Raw genomic sequence first — 17,829 nt, 5'->3', positions numbered from 1 at the left:
GTAATATATTGGAAACAAATGTAAAACAAAACAAATGTACAATAAAATATGCATTTATTTATAGTGATTAAAGTACCATTCACTGAAAACGATCCTGCACACTGATCACGTGTGCTCACACACTCACACAAACTCATTTACACACTGAAGTGTATCAACTCAATTAAGAAGTCAATACCAACATAAATACATTTGAAATATAAATACAGTACTGTACACCTTTCCCTTTGATAAAATTTGAGTGTTGGGAGTAGATTGTCGAGGACTTGGTGTGTTCTGGCATCAGAAACCAGATGTGGTGGTTATCAACAAAGTGTTTGGACCCACATGACCCACTGATAGGTAGTCCTTTGCGACTGAAAAGTTGGAAGAATGTTACCCCACTGGAAATCAAACAAGGTCATTAAAGAAACCATTGTGTAAAACATGCTGATTTTGGTTTAAACCGGACATTTCCATTTTTAATAGAAAAAAAAAAAAATCAACTGAACATGCTCTGTGCTCATGTACAGAAGGAAAATGAGTGTAAACGTTTAAAGGCATTTTGATAGGCATTAATTAATTACCTCATACATGTTTAAACTTTAAGGAGAGTAAGACGTTTAAGTGGTTAAACAAGGAAAAAAACAGCACTTATAACACTGAAAAAGTGCATGCAATTGTCACATAAACTGTTTCAATCAACACTGATCCTGCTTGATTCCTGAAGCCATTTTCTATATTTGGTAATTACTGTATTTCCCACAAAATTAATTCTTTGTTTGGTTACAAACTAATAAGAGAACTTATGATTACTTTAAATACACACAATGCACCGATTACTAAAGAAAAGCTCTGGCTCACCCAGAATTTAAAAAGTACATAACATTGTATAAAAGAAAAAAACAACAACAACAAAAAAAACGCCGTCATGGACAAGTCGTCCCAAAGGCCATACTCATTACATTGGAGGGATTCGATAAATTATTCTCCATCTGAAAGCATCTCTCTCATCATGGTAGTGTCACAGTGCAAAGTCATGTGTGCAGCTGATGGCTCATACAATCTCAATTTACAAGGCACAAGCTAATGGGTCGACTGGGGAACAATGAGGAGGAACTGTGTGTATCCAGTGCCTGTTCCAAGAAATACAGGTGTGTGCCATAGATGGTTAACTTTAGACAAGATCGTTTTACACAAACAACTTCCTTGTCAGGCTATGGGTGTGCCCAGACAACAAAGACGGATCCAGATTGAGTGAACAAAGACCGTAGAGTGGATAAACATCCTGCATGTTCGCTTAACACACAGAGATGATAGGGAAGAGTGAGCGCCAAGATTCACTGCATCATTGCAACAATACTACAGGTACAGAAGTATTGACTGCTTTGTTTTCAACCTGGTGTCATCCCTCATCAAAATCTTTGACTGGATTGTACAAATTGAGTCATTTGGACTTTTTAGTTTAGCATCATGGTCACATTAAAGTATCTCTATTAGCCATAAATAAATATGAACTAGAGCCCAACCGATATATTGGTATCAGCATATATGTTGTTCAAAATCCACCGATATAATGCTTGGGGTTATTTATAATTATTACATTTCCTGTGGAGTTTATTGTTTCAGTGCACTGATGTCATTTTGGACAATAAAGTTTGTTGCTTAACCGTAAGGTATCCTGCCCCTTACATATCTTTGTCACACGTGTTTGACTGAGCATTACCAGTATCATTTATCAGCCAATGTATCAATCATTTTTTACCTCCTAATATTGATACTGGCCCCAAAAGTCGAGTGTTGGTTGGGCTCTAATATGAACGTATTCAAACAATCCTACGAAATCAACTTAATATTGGGTTTTTGTTTAAGAGGTTATGTTTTAAGAAGGGTATAGCCATGATGTGTTTGCCTTTTTCCAATCCACTAACGCTTGATCAAGGCTGCAAGATTTTTCAAGATGAATTTCTTTTCAAATTAAAAATGCCAAACATCTTGTGGGTGCAGCATCTCTCTTGTGAGGACTTGCTGCTTTTCTTTGCCTTATTATATAATAAAATGATCATATTTGAGTTTTTGGACTGTTGGTCAGAAAAACAAGCTACTGAAGACTTCATCTTAGGCTCTAAGAAATAGTTTCAGTTTTTTCTGACATTTCATAGACGTAACGATCAGATGAGTGGTCAAGAACATAATCAGTGGATTATTCAACAATAAAAATAACCATTAATTGCAGCCATAGTTGTTTCCATAATGGAACATGGGTGTGACATTACACTTTCTTGTAAAATAAAAGTGTTTTTGAATGCAGCCTGAATAAAGTTCGGGATTCAGCAAACTTGATGAAAGTCTTTGATTCAAGGTAAGGCGCAGATTTAAAATGGTTTGATGATTGTGGACCCTTGAATCCAGCTGTAGTGTATCTTGGTGGCTTTCACAAAAAGAAAAAACAAAACAAAACGGATCTGACAGCTGTCTGATCCGCTCAAGACGGATAGTAATAGTTGGGTCTGATTGGCCTCTTACGCACATAGCTATCTATGTGTGAAATTAAGTCATTTTGTTGGGCTTGCAACAGTTAAGAAAAGAATAAAACATTGGTAGAATCAAGTTTAACTCGCTCTGTAAAATACCTTGTTCCCACACTAGGTTTATATGGATTTAAAAAGTGCTTTTTTAAATTAATGTCACTGTTCCCAACTTTTAAAAGACACACAGTTATAAAAATCCACCCAACAAACCTGAAAAACAAGCGTCAGTCATGAATCACCTCTTAGCCTTAAGACCAGTCTTGCAGTCAGTTAACATTAGTAACACTTATTCAGCTGGAGAATCCTCAGGTAGCACACTTCTATGTGGGGACATTTAAATCAAAGAGGACCATTTTTCTACTTCTGTAGAAATATGAGCCAAGATAAATTGAACGAATAAGCAAACACTCAAATCACACATTCCTCCTACCTAATGGTCAGTTCCTGTCACACACCCTCACAGTCTCACTGTTATTTGCCAGCTTCAGCAGCAGGAGGGTCTTTCCCAGCTGCAGGAGGGGGATCTACATCCTTTTTCTTGTCAGTCCTGGATGGATCGTCCCCCTCTCCTTGCCCTTTCTCCTGAGGAGCGGGCTCTTTTTTTCCTTCTGCATTTTCCCGGGAACTTGACTTCTCAATACCGTAGCTTATTGGAGTAGGGGGCTGGTAACGGTATCTGTAGCCAAAGGCACGCAGGTGATATGTGTAATACTCCAATAAATACATGTCTGTAGGTCCTACATAATGGAAAGACACCGACACGTCCGAGCAGCAGTTTGGACCCTGAGGAAAAACAGAGAATTTGGTTAGTCAACGTTACACACTGAGTCAGAGAATCAAGTTTTCCATGTGTACAAAGTAATACGTTCTAGAAATTATTTTCAGTAAACCTGACAAATAATTGGCTCATGTTGCTTACATACAAGCCAAACCAGAAATTCCACAACGTTTGCTGCAACTTGCCTCTGAGATGGGGTAGTAGCAGTAGCTCCAATACCAGAAGCTCTTGGGGAACTTGGTAGTGAGGTGCTGCTCGGGCACAAATGGGTGAAATGTCTCCCTTTGCACACTGTCTCTGGAGTCCCCCGCCAGCACCCCAACTTTCTCCATGCACTGCCCCATCGCAAGGTCCTCTACAGAGGTGGTGTGAGTGCACACTTTGTTTTTAAATCCTTCTACAAACCGCCGCAGAGCCTCTTTGCTCAGTACATATCCGGCGCCACCACTCATATATCCCTGCTTGGTGTAGGGCTTGAATCTTCGCCCAAAGTAAATCGGCTCCTCCGGCGTGTGGTTCGCAAGAATCCACCGCAGGTTGTCTACGATTACGTAGGTGTCGTCGTCCGCTTTGAGGAACCAATCAGCCTCATTGGCATGATGCTCGTAGGCGTAATGGAAGGCCCGGATCGTTTTCCAGTACAGCTGGTCCCGACCTTCTTTTGTACCCAAGCCCACCGTGGGGAAGTCAGGGTCGTCCACTGAGCTCATGAAGATCACAATATTACAGTGGCGACTCCACGTGGACTTCACATGTCGAGCCTTCTTCTCCAGGTTGTTGGGTCCCGTCATCACCCAGCAAAGAATACGCACCTTTTTGTACAGTTCATCAGCCATGTGGCTATCCTCACCTGGGAAGAGGATAGAAACATAAAACATCACATTTTTAAACTTTAGTCTCTCCTTAATAAATACTCCTAATATACATTCAGAACACAAACAGGAGTGCTTCTGAACTCCACTACAACAACATTCAAAAGAGGAATAAAATATCGTCTTAGGTGATGAAAGTCCCAGCTCTAACTTAACTGAAGCGTTAAGTCATTCCCCATCAAGGCATATTTGATAATAGGCCAAAAAGTATCACTGCCTATTGTGTACTGCAGTTGGTGAGCTAATTTGTGGGGTTGCCTCAGTCTTAATACTTGATATGGAAAGTGAGAGAAAACTATATTTTATAATTTGATTACATTTTTCCCTTCCCAATACCTACTCTGATACTTGAACTTTGTATATTGATACTGATACCAGTGCTTTAAAAAATATATACATAACTTCTATTATTATTTATCAGCTGTATATTAGGAACCCTGTTTGGATGTTGTGCTGTGAAAGAAATACAGCTGTACAGGACGCTGCAGGGGGGTCCAATTTCTAATAAATTCTGTGGTATCAGATCGGTGCTTACACTTGTGTCTTTGCCGTTAGCACTTTAGACAGTATCAAGGCATTAATTTGTCCTGTTTTCTGACAACAGGGACCACTTTGGAAACAGGCGTTCCTACTTTTACATGTTATCCCTCGAATACATTGTCTTCTATAACCTGTCAACCTGATACTGGTAGTGGAACAAACCTCTTCTACAAATACAAGGAAGCTGAAACTTAATCTAGTTACTCAACAAGTTTGTGTGAAAACATGGTGTGGTTTAATCCTTAAATACACAACTAACCTAACTACATGTTATTGAAGAATGTCTCTCTATAAAATTGACATGTTTTGGCACCTTTATGATGAGGGTGCTTCAGGTTGAAGAGAGCAGACCTCTCTTTCTTCCATATCTTCGCCTCTTCCTCGAGCTGTAGCTTGTAGTCCTGAACACTGTCCAGGTTGGCGGCATGCTGGACTGACACACTTCTCTCAAACCACACCTGCCGCAGAAACACGTACAGTGTGAAGGTTCCCACCACGAAACCCGCATAGAAGGAGAATCTGGATCCAAGGGCCTTCATGCTGGACCAGGTGTCTCACTGTCAGGCGTTCAACTCGGCAGGTGCTGAATAAAAGATGAGAGAGAGTGGACTCAAGTTTCAGTACGATGGCTCCAGCAGCGAGCTTTTATCAAGTCCACGCCCGTTAAGGTGTGGTCTACTCACCAGCTGTACTGCAGACACCATAGCAGCTGTATTATCCCACAGCTACTTCATCATGACAGGAAGCCTCAACTTTGAAAAGCGAAGGCTGAGCCGCTTTTGAACACGACGTCGTTTTTTTCCTCTTCTTCCTCTGAACGATAACTTAGCTCAGCTAGCCGCACCAGAATGTTGCTAACGGTTATCGTGGCAAAACAGCAACGGCGCAAACAGAAATGTTAGCTAAATTACCTCCGAGATAGAAAACAACTAATCATGATTGTCGTTTTTAGTCATCAGCTCCTGGCCTGTGTGTTAGGACAGCTGGCGTTAACTGGCTGGTCCGTTATTTGATCGACACGGCTACTTGAGTTAGCGATCCTCCCCGTCGTGTCAACACAGCTAACGGAAAGTTACTTCCGTTAGCTGACCGACCGAGCCAACGAAGAAAACTGTTTACTGGGGTAAAACCAGCAGTCTAAAGAAAATAACAAACAGGCTAAAACACTATCATAAAACTCCTCCACAACGCTGCATAAACTACTACACCTCTGACATCCAACTTATCTGACTGCCGCTGTCTTCCGTCCAGACAAAGTTACTTCCGGTTATATATTTCAAGACAAGAGCGCAGTGTTGGCTGAGCAGACACGTTTCCACCTGGCGGGGGGAAAAAAATACAGGTGTTGTAACAGAACCTGTGACCCGATTAACAAACTTTTATAATGCTTTAACCTCATACTGTATCATGTGACCTATATCACTCGCATTGCGTCACATGTTTTAATAGCATAAACTGTGGGTCCGTCTGTGTTCGCATTGGTCAACGCTTTCGTCTTTTACAGCAAATCTTCTAGCTTCACAGATATGACAGGATTAATTTTAATAACAACTTATACAACATATGAATAAGAATGGTGAAAAAAAACTAAAAAAACATTTGCCGTGACAATAAAGCTCAAATTCCTGGAATCTGATCGGTTACTTCCGCCCAGCTTTCAAAATAAAATGTAATGTAATCACAACGCGTGCTATTATTCGGTCGATCGAAATCAAACATTGCCGCAAGTAAATCACCTATACCACGTTGACATATTAAAAAAAAATCACATTAAAGTTACTGTCATAGATTGTGTCCTTGTTTTACAACAGCCAGAAGCAGGGGTTCTGGCTGACAGCACTAAGACTGTGATACTTAATGATCACACGATATACAACACTCTTTCAGCTGTCACTCCATTTTAGCTGCCTGTATGCCAGCAGCTGTTCATGAATAGTACATGTATATTATTATAATAATGTAAATTGCAAATTACATGTAGGATTTTCGCCTTTGAAGGCAAATGAAGGCTTGTAGTCTAGTATGTTCATCTAATGCAGGAGCCAACTGAAATATAAAATCAGTGTCTAACATTAGATTGCAAAAATAAATGGCTGGATGATGTCCAGAGGACTCCTCCGGTATGTTTTATTTCAAAAGGCAGCACAGATCGACCTTTGTCAGGTTATGAAGCCAACATGGTGTTCCTAATACAGTGTTATAGCCCCACTCAAGAATACAGTAATAAATGTAGCTTAAATAGTAATAAATTGTCTTCTCTGCCTCTACTGTGAGTTGTCAAGTTTACAAATGTGTGCAGCTGAAGCGTGAGGATCAAAATGACCACAGCAGAATAACATCAGTGTTATGGTACACCTGTGATTGTTTTAAAACAGTATATTTTTTCCCCTTCAGATGTCATGATGGAGCTGGCTCATGTTATCTCATACTTCAACATAGTCTGACCGTTTGTGATCCTGGATAACCAGTATCATAAAGCTGTTAACTCTGGGTTTTCCCATCTAGCTGTGAGTGCATACATGTGAAAGAGGTGGTTAGAAATGAGCCAGCTTTGTGATCCCAGACTACCTGAGCTAGTTAGAAGAAAAATTCTTTTGAATAAGTCACACCTACAACAACACCTGTCTTACCGGTCTTCAAATGTGTGTCTGAGAATATTTGCATGTGACTTCCAACAGTGAAATTATGCTTCTTATACAAGACTGCACAGTCACAAATGTTAACACATTTACTCAGGCAACTCAAGCCCCACGTAACGTGTGCTAATGTACAACAGTTCAGATCAAAAACATTTTTATGCAACAATTATGTACATGTAGATTTCCAGGTAGCCACAATTATTCACAAACTATACAAATTCAGCCCTTGTAAGTACACCTCTGAAGGATCCTTATAAAAGTTTAAGTGGATTTTGAGAAACTTTACTTGTTTACCTTTGCTAAATTAAATACAGGGAAGTTCTTGTCAGAAATACAACAATGCACACACTTAATCCTCCTACATTTTTTTAAGTGTTTTTCTTCTGAATCCCTTATAAAGCACGACAACCCAATTGAAACCCATTTTGTGTTTTAAGGTTTAACGATGTTAAAATTATGAGTTAACAAATCCTTTTTTTAAAATATAAAGTGCCAGAGCATGTGTACAAACACTTCTGTAATCTACAGATGTGTTTACTAACAAGTTGAATCACAAAAATGCAGCGCGTCAAGTTTCAAAGGCGGCCGGGAACTGAAATGTGATCCATTGAGTATTTGCCCTTTGTTTTTCATATTCTTATCAGTAAACTGTGAATTGAATCACCTGCACAAACACTCATCCAGTTAGTCGAGGCATGCGCATACCCCTTCAGCTGTGTCACCTAAAAGGTAAGGACTTCTTCTGTAAGACAAATAAAGGTAATAGTTTAACTGTGGACACAGTGTGCTGCTGACGACTTCAGAACTAGATGCAAATATTCAGTGAAATTCACTCAAATATTTCTAAAAAGGTACATATTGTACATCGCTCGGCTTCTCTGGCCATCTATCAAAACTGAATCCCATCAAAAAGGGGAAAATGCATAACTTCGCTCAACTGCACAAGGACAGCTGACATTGCTGTATCATCGTGCAACATATAACTGATGCCTACTAAAGACACATATTGCCTATTCAATACACACACACACACATTTTCTAAATGTGCAGCCAGGTGAGTTGATATTATCTGCCAGGTTTAATAGCAGTAACTGAATCATGTGGGCTCTTCTTTAAATTTGCCGCTGCGCTTCAGAGTCCCCCTCCCTGCTGGTCTCCACAGGAGTTCATTGTCACAAAATGTGCACTGAATGTACTGAATGAGCTCATATGTCCACATCGTCTGAGTCAGAGGTGCTGGATGACTGGGACTCCTCCTGGGACTCTCCCCACACAAACCTATAGTTGTTCTCCAACTCCTGCTGCCGCTTTTGCTCTTTGTAAACCTCTTCTGTGCCTCCAGTCTGTAAGATGAACAAAAAAGAAGGTGTTTAAAAACAACCACATACTTTCTATTTGACTTTTTGGCAATATTACAAAAATATCACAATTGTTTACAAAAGAAAGAGCTAATTACACAGGTTGCAATCCTCATTTTGAAATGCTGAATGCCAAAAAAAACCATGTGTGTTATACTGTTAATACTATTTAACCATTTAAAAATTAAATGTTATCAAGACAGCTTAGCAAAGGCAGACAGCAAATCGAAAAGTGTTCTTGTGGTTACCTACAGGTAAGTGGGTTTCAGTTACATTGTAAGAGATCCTGACTTCCTGAATTATATTTGACAGACAAAAGAGTGGTTTCAATCTTCTCATCTAGCTCTCTGCATGAAGGTACGTAAAGGTTAAACTAAGGCGTTTCTACACTGTTCCCTAAGCAAACTCTACTGCACACACCAGCTGGCAAACACGTCGTAACAAGTACAACTCACACCCAGAAGGATCCAAATGAACCCAATAAAAGGTCACTATCCCCATTAAATTACCAGGAGATTTATGAGAAGCTCTCTGAAGGACTTTGTATCCTCTTCAGTCAGCCACTGGTCACCTGCCTCCTCTGCGTTTTTCCGCGTCAAGATCTTCACCTCAATTTTACCTAAAAAGTAAAAAAAACAACAAAAAAAAAACAGGGGAAAAGGCAGGCTTGCCAATGAAACACTTCCAAGTGGCTCAAAGTAAAAAGAAAAAAAATGTTAACACAACAAATCAGGATGAAGAATGGTACAAACACAGCAGTGGATGAAAAAGAAAAAACACATGGATATACACATTTTGTTTCCTTTTGTCTTTAAAATAAACTTCAGCTAAGTGCTGTCACACTTCTGTTTTGCTGCCATGATCTTTAATTTTTCAATTCTGTTGAAGAAAAAAAAGGTAATTGAATGGGTCCCTGGTCTAATGTGCAGGTGCTTATTGTGGCCAAACAGTTTTTTAGTCTTCAGTAAAAGGATATGTGTTGAATTGTTCGCAGCTTGAAAAACGTCCAAATTCCTTTGGACTATTGCCATTAAGTGTCTTTAAACAGCTGATTTGTAGAAAAAAATCAATCTGACAGTTACATGTTTTTTTAAAAAAGATGAGAAGAGAAGCACAGAACTGCTATATGCTCAAGATAACAGATGGAAGAGAGAAAAGGCCATTGAGTGTTTCGGGCATTCCCCCCTCGTACCTTCTGCCTTCAGTCCTGCTTTCTCTAGCTGCTCTTTAACCACGTCCTTTATGTGCTGCCACTGGGGGTCTCCTTCGCCCATCTCCTGAACTTTGACCTCCCCATCAGGGCTGCTGCCCGTCTTATACTTAGTAATTTTGATCTTAACATGGTCGTCAGCCGCTTGGTCTGGGGTTGACGAGACAAAAGAGGGACAAACAACACAGTTCACCTCAAAACCCATCAGCAGGGCCACAGGATGGAGGAGGCGAGAGCCAAAACACTTTGTTATAAGCATTACATTTCACTTTCAGTTACTGTGATTGATTTCAGTTCTGTTTTGTTTTAATTACATCATTGGCAGCAGAGGAAAGGCCACTGACTAACCAAAATAAGTCAAAATCTGATTACATTACTTCTCTGGATTTTTGCTCAAACTAACTACACGTGTGCGTCTATTCTGGGATGAAAGATGTACAACATCGGTTGCACATATGGATGGAATATGAGAGTGATGAAGGCAGACACAGAGTGTACAGACATGTGACCACAGAGAGGCAGGCTACCTGGCTGCTTCGGAGCCAGGCTGGGGCTGCCCCGGGTTGGATCGCTAGCTCTTTGAACTGTTTGCTGCTCTGGGTCCTGGACGTCCTTCTCCTCCAGATGATCGAGCAGCTTGTCCAGCGTTGTCTCCAGTGTCTGTGTTGCCTGAGTGCGATCAAACTCCCCTTTCAGACCTTCTGTCTCTAATTCCTGCTGGGCCTACAACACAGAGGGAAGCCAATCAGTTCAAAGCACCGAATTACGTTTGTGATTATTATTTATGAGTCAGACCTGCCTAATAACATTTTAACATAAATGATCTAAAGTACAAACAGCAATCTTTGTGTTAAAATGATAAAATCTGAAACCTCATTTATGATGTTGTCAAACTCCTTCTGCATTTCCTCCTTTATCTCTTCAATTTTGTCCGAGGGCACTGAGAGGTCGGATATCTCATCCTCAAACTCCTGCAGCAGGCGTTCATCTTCTTCTTTCTCCTCTTCCCCGAGCTTCTCCGTTACCCTGTCGCTGGTTGGTTTCTCTCCCTGACTTTTGGCTTGTGCTTTCTAAGAATAAAAATGAAAAATGCTCCATTGAATTGGAATACCCATACATGGCAAAGAAAAAGAAATACACTCACAAGAGGCGAACAAATAAGTATCACAGTAATGGTGGTAAGTACTGACCTTCCTGTTACTCTCTTTGAGGTGCTGGACAAATTTCATCAGGTCTGCTGGGTCAGTGATGATTTTAAAGTTGAATTTTTCAACTGAAAGACATTCATTAGAAGAGAGAAATTGCTTGTACAACACTGAACACAACACACAAAGGAATGTTTAATAAATGGACATAAATTATTCATTAAAATTATTAATTATAATTAAAAATAATCAAATTATCCATTTGGACAAACAACTGTTCAGTTTGCAAATCAAATAAAAATAACAGCACAGATATAAAAGACTCTGTGGTTTTATTAATCTTGTTTAAGGCTTTCAAAAGCAACAGGACATCAAATCAGCTGTGCCGTTTAACAGTACCTTCATCACCATCATCGATGACTTCATTGTCTGTCAGTGCGTTATCGCCTTCATCTGCTGCCTGTGCAAAGAAACAAACATCAGGTTAGAGGGAAAGTTTAACCTACGCCATCTAGTGGCTAAGATTTGACATTTAAAGAAATATAACATCCAAGCGAAAGCATCCACTTAGTGAATATACAGCATGCAACAATGGGCTACAAAGAAAAAAACGGTTCAACTATGTGTCATTTAAGTTAGAGAGCCTGTTCGTTTGAAACAAGCCAAACTCTGGAAAATGAGTCTTTGATTCATCAACAATCAAAAGACATCATTTAGAGGAAAACTGACATATAAAAGACATTTTCATACCTGATTCTCCTGTTGAGAAGCAGAAAAAGGTGTTTTTGAGCTCCCTGGCTTTGTAACTCCCTCCCAGAAGTCAGAATCTTCTGCCTCTTCTGACCCAGCATCCTCAGATACATCAGCAGGATCTGTTTCAAGAAAAAAGTTATATGTGGCTCGATGGTAATAATATAGATATTTCTATTTAGTGCCTTGACAAATTAGTACAATACAGTGGAAACTGCTTACAGTAATCACATCTGTCTGGGTCAAATTGATCACTCAAGCCGATGATTATAACAACTTTTTTTTTTATTTTCTTCTCATGCAGATTATCATCTAAATGACAATTGTATATTTATTACATGACTATGAAGTCATGAAATGGACAGCTTCACTAATTACCACATTTTACTGACCGTTTCAAAATACAGTACAGCTGTTTTTAATACTTTTCAAATAATTGTACAATTTAAATTATTATGTGGCCGGCATTATCAATCCACTTGACGAAGCGCTTTCCCCACATACAGTCGCTTTCTATCTCCACTACTAGCAGCCAGGACTCTCTCTCATTGTTTGAGTAGTCAAAATTTCCTTTTTATCCCCCATTATGACTTCAGTGTGCTCGCAGGTAGCCAGCAGATGGGTTACCGCGAGGCAAAGTATCACTGGAGTAAAAGAAGAAAATTAGAATTACTGTAGCTTTCAAAATGTTATTAGTATATTGCCGTGTATGGCAGAGGATTACTTGATTACTATAAGCAATTTTTAAAAAAAGCATTTGTATAGGAAAGATTCTCTCCCAAGCTTTTAGATTTATATAAGCAGTTTCCACTTTACTTTGAAGGTCATTGGTCTCTTTGGAGTCAAAATAATGCACCTTTTCTGTCTGGCTGGTTCAGGTCATCACTGGGCACAGGCGATGTCTCGTCTGCTGTTACTTCCACTGCTCCATCTGGCCCTTCATTACCAGCCAACATCTCATCAAGACTCCTGAGCTCCTCTGAGATCTGCTCTACTTTACGCTTTGTGTCCGCTGAGAATAGACAGAGGGAAGAAGGCAAGGAGAGAAAAAGAAAGAATAAAAGAAAGAGCAAAAGAAAGATCATGTAGACTCAAGTAGACGATGGAGCATTTCACATAACATCTATTCAACAATGCATGACAAACAGTCTATGTCCTGCCTCAGTATCATGCTTTCACGGGAACCACCTTAAAGTAATGAAGCAAGACTTTCTCCAAATGCTGCATCACAGTGACCTTCGTTTTTGTTAACTCACAGACTTGAGCCTTGACGTAATCCATGTACTGTTGGGCACTTAGCGCTGGCTGGCACACGATACCCTGGGGCTTGGCGGTGGACGGGGGCCGCAGGAATGGATGCTGGCAGGTACGACTGGTGTGAACTGTCAGCACGTAGCGGCACGACTGAGGCTCATCCACTCGGGCGATGTAGTCACCCGAGCCTTCTTCACACACAAACTGGAAAAAATAAAGAGTAAAATTGCCTGCGTGTGTTTTGGAGAATCATTTAGGACAACATGCACATTTCCACTGACTTCATATCTTTGTATGGAAACGAAAAAATTAAACAAGAAAAAACAGACAAGTCCACAGGAGGCAGCGTGGAATACTAATACATCCTGCAATTAAATGTCTCACCCGGACTTCAGTCTCTCTGGGATTTCCATTTAGGTCACACTTTGAGCCGTTTACATAGGTCTGACTGTGGTAGCGCTTCAGTCTGTGTTGCTTGGAGGCCTGGGAAATTAAAAGTAAAGACGTTTTAATTATGTTGATTTGCAATACTTGTGGACAACGTGTTGCCTCTGATGTTTGTAAACAGATTGTCAACATTACTGAAAGCTGTTAAATCACACTTAGGACTCAGGAAAAGCAGGACTGAGTTGCACCGGCAGTTTGTAAATCAAATTTGTGTGTCAAACTTTCCTGATGATTCTTTGTAAACGTAGTTATGATTTTGTTTCATTCATATTTAAATAGAAGGGGAAAGATTATGACACCTAAGTGACCTTATTTTGTAAATTACACGTTATTAGCATAACATTTTGTTATTTGAAGTACCTTATTTTGGTAAAAGTAATTGAAAGTTTTCCCACACTACTGTCAAGATAAGAGCAGATACTATCAGAGGGATTTATGAGCTGACAGCTCTTTCTTGTTTGCTGTGACAGATGAAATAAGTCAAATAAACATTCAATAAAGTGAAATAAATGTATTTTGTTAAAGATAGTAATTCAATCATTTGGAAAACAGAAATACATTTAACATAATTTCTGATGTAGGCGTAACATTAGATGGAGATTTATCCATCAAATAATGTGAAAATGCTTACTGTCAAGTACCCACATACAACCACAAGGGTTCAGCTAATATCATACAATTCCCATTCTTGTTTTGAATCTACACCAGGAATCTGAGTCCATCAAGAAAAATAAAAGAAAACAAACAACTAAAACCACAAAACTGAGGCAACTTTACCTTTGCTGTTTCATTGCTCCAATCAAATTCAGATTCATAATAACCAAGAAAGAGAATGTCGCCTTTGATTTCTGTGTCTGAGGAGAGAACAACGTCAGTCAAAGACAGCTCGCTTGTCAAAGTGGGTGTAATGAAAAACATGGAGGTGCGCCCTTACCTTCAAGGTGGTACTGTCTGATATGCTGACCATGGCAGAACTCATATGTCCACCAGTCCTTCGTCTGCAGGAAGCACACACAGCAGATGTTTCAATTTACGTTAAGTGAATTGTATGCCGATGTATGCTTCAAGTCAACAACATAATAGGTCATCCAATTAGACATCCACAAAAACACAACAACTTGAACGCATATTGTTGTGTTTTTTAACAAGTTAAGCCCAGTAGGTTCATTATCTTTTTCATTAAGTCCACTTTTTTTGTTGATGATTGGGATGACAGAAAATTGATATGTCGGGGTGCAGGAATTACTAAGAGTATAAGTCAAAACGGAAAACTTAAGAGGCCTGTTAAGAAAACGTACAAAATACTAAGAAAAAAATAAAAGAATATCAAATAAAGTTAAACACTGGATAACAAAAAAATGGAACTACAATGAGCTGTCGTTTCCACACACATAAAACAAACCTGTGATCAAAATAAGCATCTGGTGGGGTCTGTTTAATTTAACAGTTTCAGGTTTTTTAATCTGGAGGATACTAAACAGCTACAGTATTATGTTCCTGTTAAACACCAGTGTTTGGGTCATACTTTGCTCCTACTCAAGTGAGTATAATATCAGAAAAAAGTAGAGGCTGCTCTTGGTATAATGATACTACAGCATTTCCCACGATTTAGTTAGAAGATGTTGCCCTGAATGATAATGTTTAAATACTGTACATGTGGCATTTTCCTGTGTGAAACAGCACCTTTTGCTCTTTTTCCATTAAGTTTAATGTTTTATTTTTGTTTCTGACATGTTGGCCCACATCTACTATAAAACACTGTGGAAACCCTGGATACAGCATGTTGACACATTACATCTCTCTCTGCTGGGCTTCGTTTCAGTCCAGGCAAAATATTCACTTAACTTTGAACTGTAGCCTCCCACACAGCCATCACTAACTGAGATGAGTATTTATGGGACAAAAATGAATAGAGGGATTCTTTAAGTATTCCTCAAAGCCAAAACCTCCTGCTAAAGAAACAAAAGAGCCTTGTTTTAACCATCCAGACACAAGTTGCTTATGAAGAGATGAGTATGTCATTTGGCACTGGGTCAAGGGACAAATTTACGTCATGTCAGCAACTCACTCTCACAACCTTTGTTTGACTGCACCACAGGATGAGGAAGACACAAAAAGTTGACACTGGGGAAAATATGCGTATATTTTCAGGGGGAAGAAGGTTTTTTCATTTCCCCTTGGCTAAAACAGCCAAGGGGAAATTAATCTGTGACTCTCTTCCCAAGAACTGAGTGGTAATTCACTTGAGCTTATTTTATCGAACAAACAAATCAGGCCCTGTTTGATAAATTTATCAAGAATGATTGTGCTTGGTGGTTTGCTGTGTATGCAGAGCCTGCCGGTCACTCAAGCAACAAACTCCCATGATTCCAAGAACTCTCATCTTCTTTATCTTTGGCTAACAAGATCTCTGTTGTAAGAACTCTAAACTGAACCAGTAAAAACATAAAGCAGCAACACAGGGACGCATTTCTCTTCCATTACTTTGTACTGACACGGCTGTGAAATGGTTGAAAAGCTGAAAATTAATTATTTATGTTGTATATTTAGAATATATCATTTGAATATACAGTATGTGCTTTGAAACTTCAATGTGCAGCACAAAGAAGCTAGTGTCTTGAGTTGCAGGACTGTGACTGTACTGGAAAGGCCCTGTTCAGACTTTGACTCTTGCATTCAGGTATATCAGGACTGGGTCTACTATAGCTGCAGATGTGACAGATAAGGGTCCACACATGTTTCAAATGTATTAATAGACCACTCATGGTCTGAATCTAAATCCAAACTAATATTGGTTTACATATTTGAGGAAAATGAAAGCACAAAACGGAAAAAAATAACACTAATGTTCACCCTACACCTGGATAATAGGAATGTTTGCCTTGTGTATGGACCTGAAAACCCTGTTTAAATTGTATTTCCAATTCATCTATATGTCTTGTGCTTTTTATGCACACTGCAGAGTTGAAAGAAGTTTTATAAATGTGTATTATCCACATCTTGCTCCGGCAGCCTGTTTTAGTACAGCCAAGTGCTTTTGGTACACAGAATATTGCCTTGGTGTGTTTTTCCATACAATGTGATCTCCTATTTTCTGTCTGTATACATCAGTCTAATTTTCCTAGACATGTATAAAGCTGTGGATGGATGTGCACACTGTCCCCCTTCTTCACACCACAATGTTAACTAATGCAGCTTTCACAAAACAGTGAATAATAATTAACATTATCAGATTATCTGACTCCTGTACTTTTTGCATGTGTTGTTGTATGCAGTGTTGTGTGCAGTCAGTGTGTTACAGTCTGCATCAAGACCAGCTCTACGTTAGATGGATAAAACTTTTAAATAGTTTCTCGGTGGCATAAAAATCTGACTATTGGATCACACGGATAAGTAGCTGACAACTAACCTTCACTAGACACTGGGCATTGTTCATTGGGCTGAGTAGGTCTGGGATGTCAGGCCCGGTGTACCCTTGTGAGTCGGGCTCAGAGGCAGGATCCTGATGAAACCGGACAGCCTGGGCTGGAAGTCGACACTCATACAGCTGCTTGTACTTACTGGACACCATCATCACCTCCTCTGTCTTGGTCTAAAGGAGAAACACTGTCATGGAGTCTGCAGTATCTTACATTGTGACTATACCATGCTTAAGCACAGCACTTGAGTGTTTAAAGCTAGTGAACTACTAGGATTTGTGACTGCACTCATGGTTAGTCATTTACGATCTAAAGAAGTTACAACTGGCGTGGTGAGAGTGAGGAAGCTGAGGTTTTGTTGTGACAGCTGTCAACGATGGTTGTTGCGTAGGTCACTGGAAAATAACATCTACATTAACACTTCTTCATGTGACTTGTGAGCAAATTGTACGTTTTGAATTAAGTTTCTCGCCTCGCTAACAGACAGGCTATCCTTTACACGCGATAGCGATATAAGTATAAGATATTTCATGCTAGCTAACAGTAGCTTACTTTCTAGCTAGCAGCTAGCTACCCGTTAGCTCCCCCAAACACCCTCACTCACCTGCCCCAAGATGACGGGATCTGGAAGAATTTGAATCCCATATTTCATCTCATTCAGCTCCTCTAAATTCAAAAACGCTGGGACGGAGAGGGGACATATCAACAAGAAAACATACAATCTTTTTAGCCACCGGACCAAGGAAGCAGCCATGATTGACTCTCTCCTCATACCCCCATTTGTCTGACAGCAACAAAACACAGAAACGTCTGACATGGTGGCAGCGGATTGGTCCATGTGAGAAGCGCTGCTCTGTGATTGGCTAATTTTTTGCGTTCGGCAACTGGGGGGTTCCAACTCCTCGGT

At 39.7% G+C, this 17,829-nt stretch overlaps 2 protein-coding genes across 3 annotated transcripts; both read right to left on the bottom strand.

The window, feature by feature from the left end:
• Positions 1 to 37: 37 nt before the first annotated feature.
• Positions 38 to 6,086, bottom strand: c1galt1lb (core 1 synthase, glycoprotein-N-acetylgalactosamine 3-beta-galactosyltransferase 1, like b). The gene is made up of 4 exons (XM_084348181.1): positions 5,384 to 6,086; positions 5,014 to 5,283; positions 3,474 to 4,138; positions 38 to 3,293 (listed from the first exon to the last, which is right to left on the bottom strand). The coding sequence occupies exons 2-4, from the start codon at positions 5,237 to 5,239 to the stop codon at positions 2,982 to 2,984; spliced, it is 1,203 nt and encodes a 400-aa protein (XP_084204307.1). The 5' UTR covers positions 5,240 to 5,283; positions 5,384 to 6,086; the 3' UTR covers positions 38 to 2,981.
• Positions 6,087 to 7,414: 1,328 nt separating this feature from the next.
• On the bottom strand, positions 7,415 to 17,722 carry os9 (OS9 endoplasmic reticulum lectin). Of its 2 annotated transcripts, XM_084349264.1 has the most exons (15): positions 17,527 to 17,721; positions 16,913 to 17,095; positions 14,438 to 14,501; positions 14,281 to 14,357; positions 13,441 to 13,539; positions 13,059 to 13,260; positions 12,659 to 12,814; positions 11,803 to 11,924; positions 11,452 to 11,512; positions 11,098 to 11,180; positions 10,780 to 10,977; positions 10,435 to 10,630; positions 9,890 to 10,057; positions 9,207 to 9,316; positions 7,415 to 8,682 (listed from the first exon to the last, which is right to left on the bottom strand). In XM_084349264.1, the coding sequence occupies exons 1-15, from the start codon at positions 17,692 to 17,694 to the stop codon at positions 8,545 to 8,547; spliced, it is 2,025 nt and encodes a 674-aa protein (XP_084205390.1). In that variant the 5' UTR covers positions 17,695 to 17,721; the 3' UTR covers positions 7,415 to 8,544. The 2 variants fall into 2 exon arrangements, with proteins under 2 accessions (XP_084205390.1, XP_084205391.1); XM_084349265.1 differs by lacking the exon at positions 9,890 to 10,057 and having other exon boundaries at positions 17,527 to 17,722.
• Positions 17,723 to 17,829: the final 107 nt, after the last annotated feature.

This window comes from Pagrus pagrus, assembly GCF_965226575.1.
Source record: "Pagrus pagrus genome assembly, chromosome: 3".
In the NCBI taxonomy this organism is placed as follows: Eukaryota; Metazoa; Chordata; class Actinopteri; order Spariformes; family Sparidae; genus Pagrus; species Pagrus pagrus.
This window is presented reverse-complemented; position numbering and strand designations above follow the sequence as displayed.

Excerpts from the sequence above, each read along its gene's own strand:
- c1galt1lb (XM_084348181.1), bottom strand. The coding sequence starts at position 5,239 with ATGAAGGCCCTTGGATCCAGATTCTCCTTCTATGCGGGTTTCGTGGTG. Across the intron at positions 4,139-5,013 it reads GAAGCACCCTCATCATAAAG|GTGAGGATAGCCACATGGCT; the intron begins GTGCCAAAACAT and ends TCCTCTTCCCAG. Across the intron at positions 3,294-3,473 it reads GCTACTACCCCATCTCAGAG|GGTCCAAACTGCTGCTCGGA; the intron begins GCAAGTTGCAGC and ends GTTTTTCCTCAG.
- os9 (XM_084349264.1), bottom strand. The coding sequence starts at position 17,694 with ATGAGGAGAGAGTCAATCATGGCTGCTTCCTTGGTCCGGTGGCTAAAA. Across the intron at positions 14,358-14,437 it reads CAGACAGTACCACCTTGAAG|ACACAGAAATCAAAGGCGAC; the intron begins GTAAGGGCGCAC and ends TTCTCTCCTCAG. Across the intron at positions 10,978-11,097 it reads TCAAAGAGAGTAACAGGAAG|AAAGCACAAGCCAAAAGTCA; the intron begins GTCAGTACTTAC and ends TTTTATTCTTAG.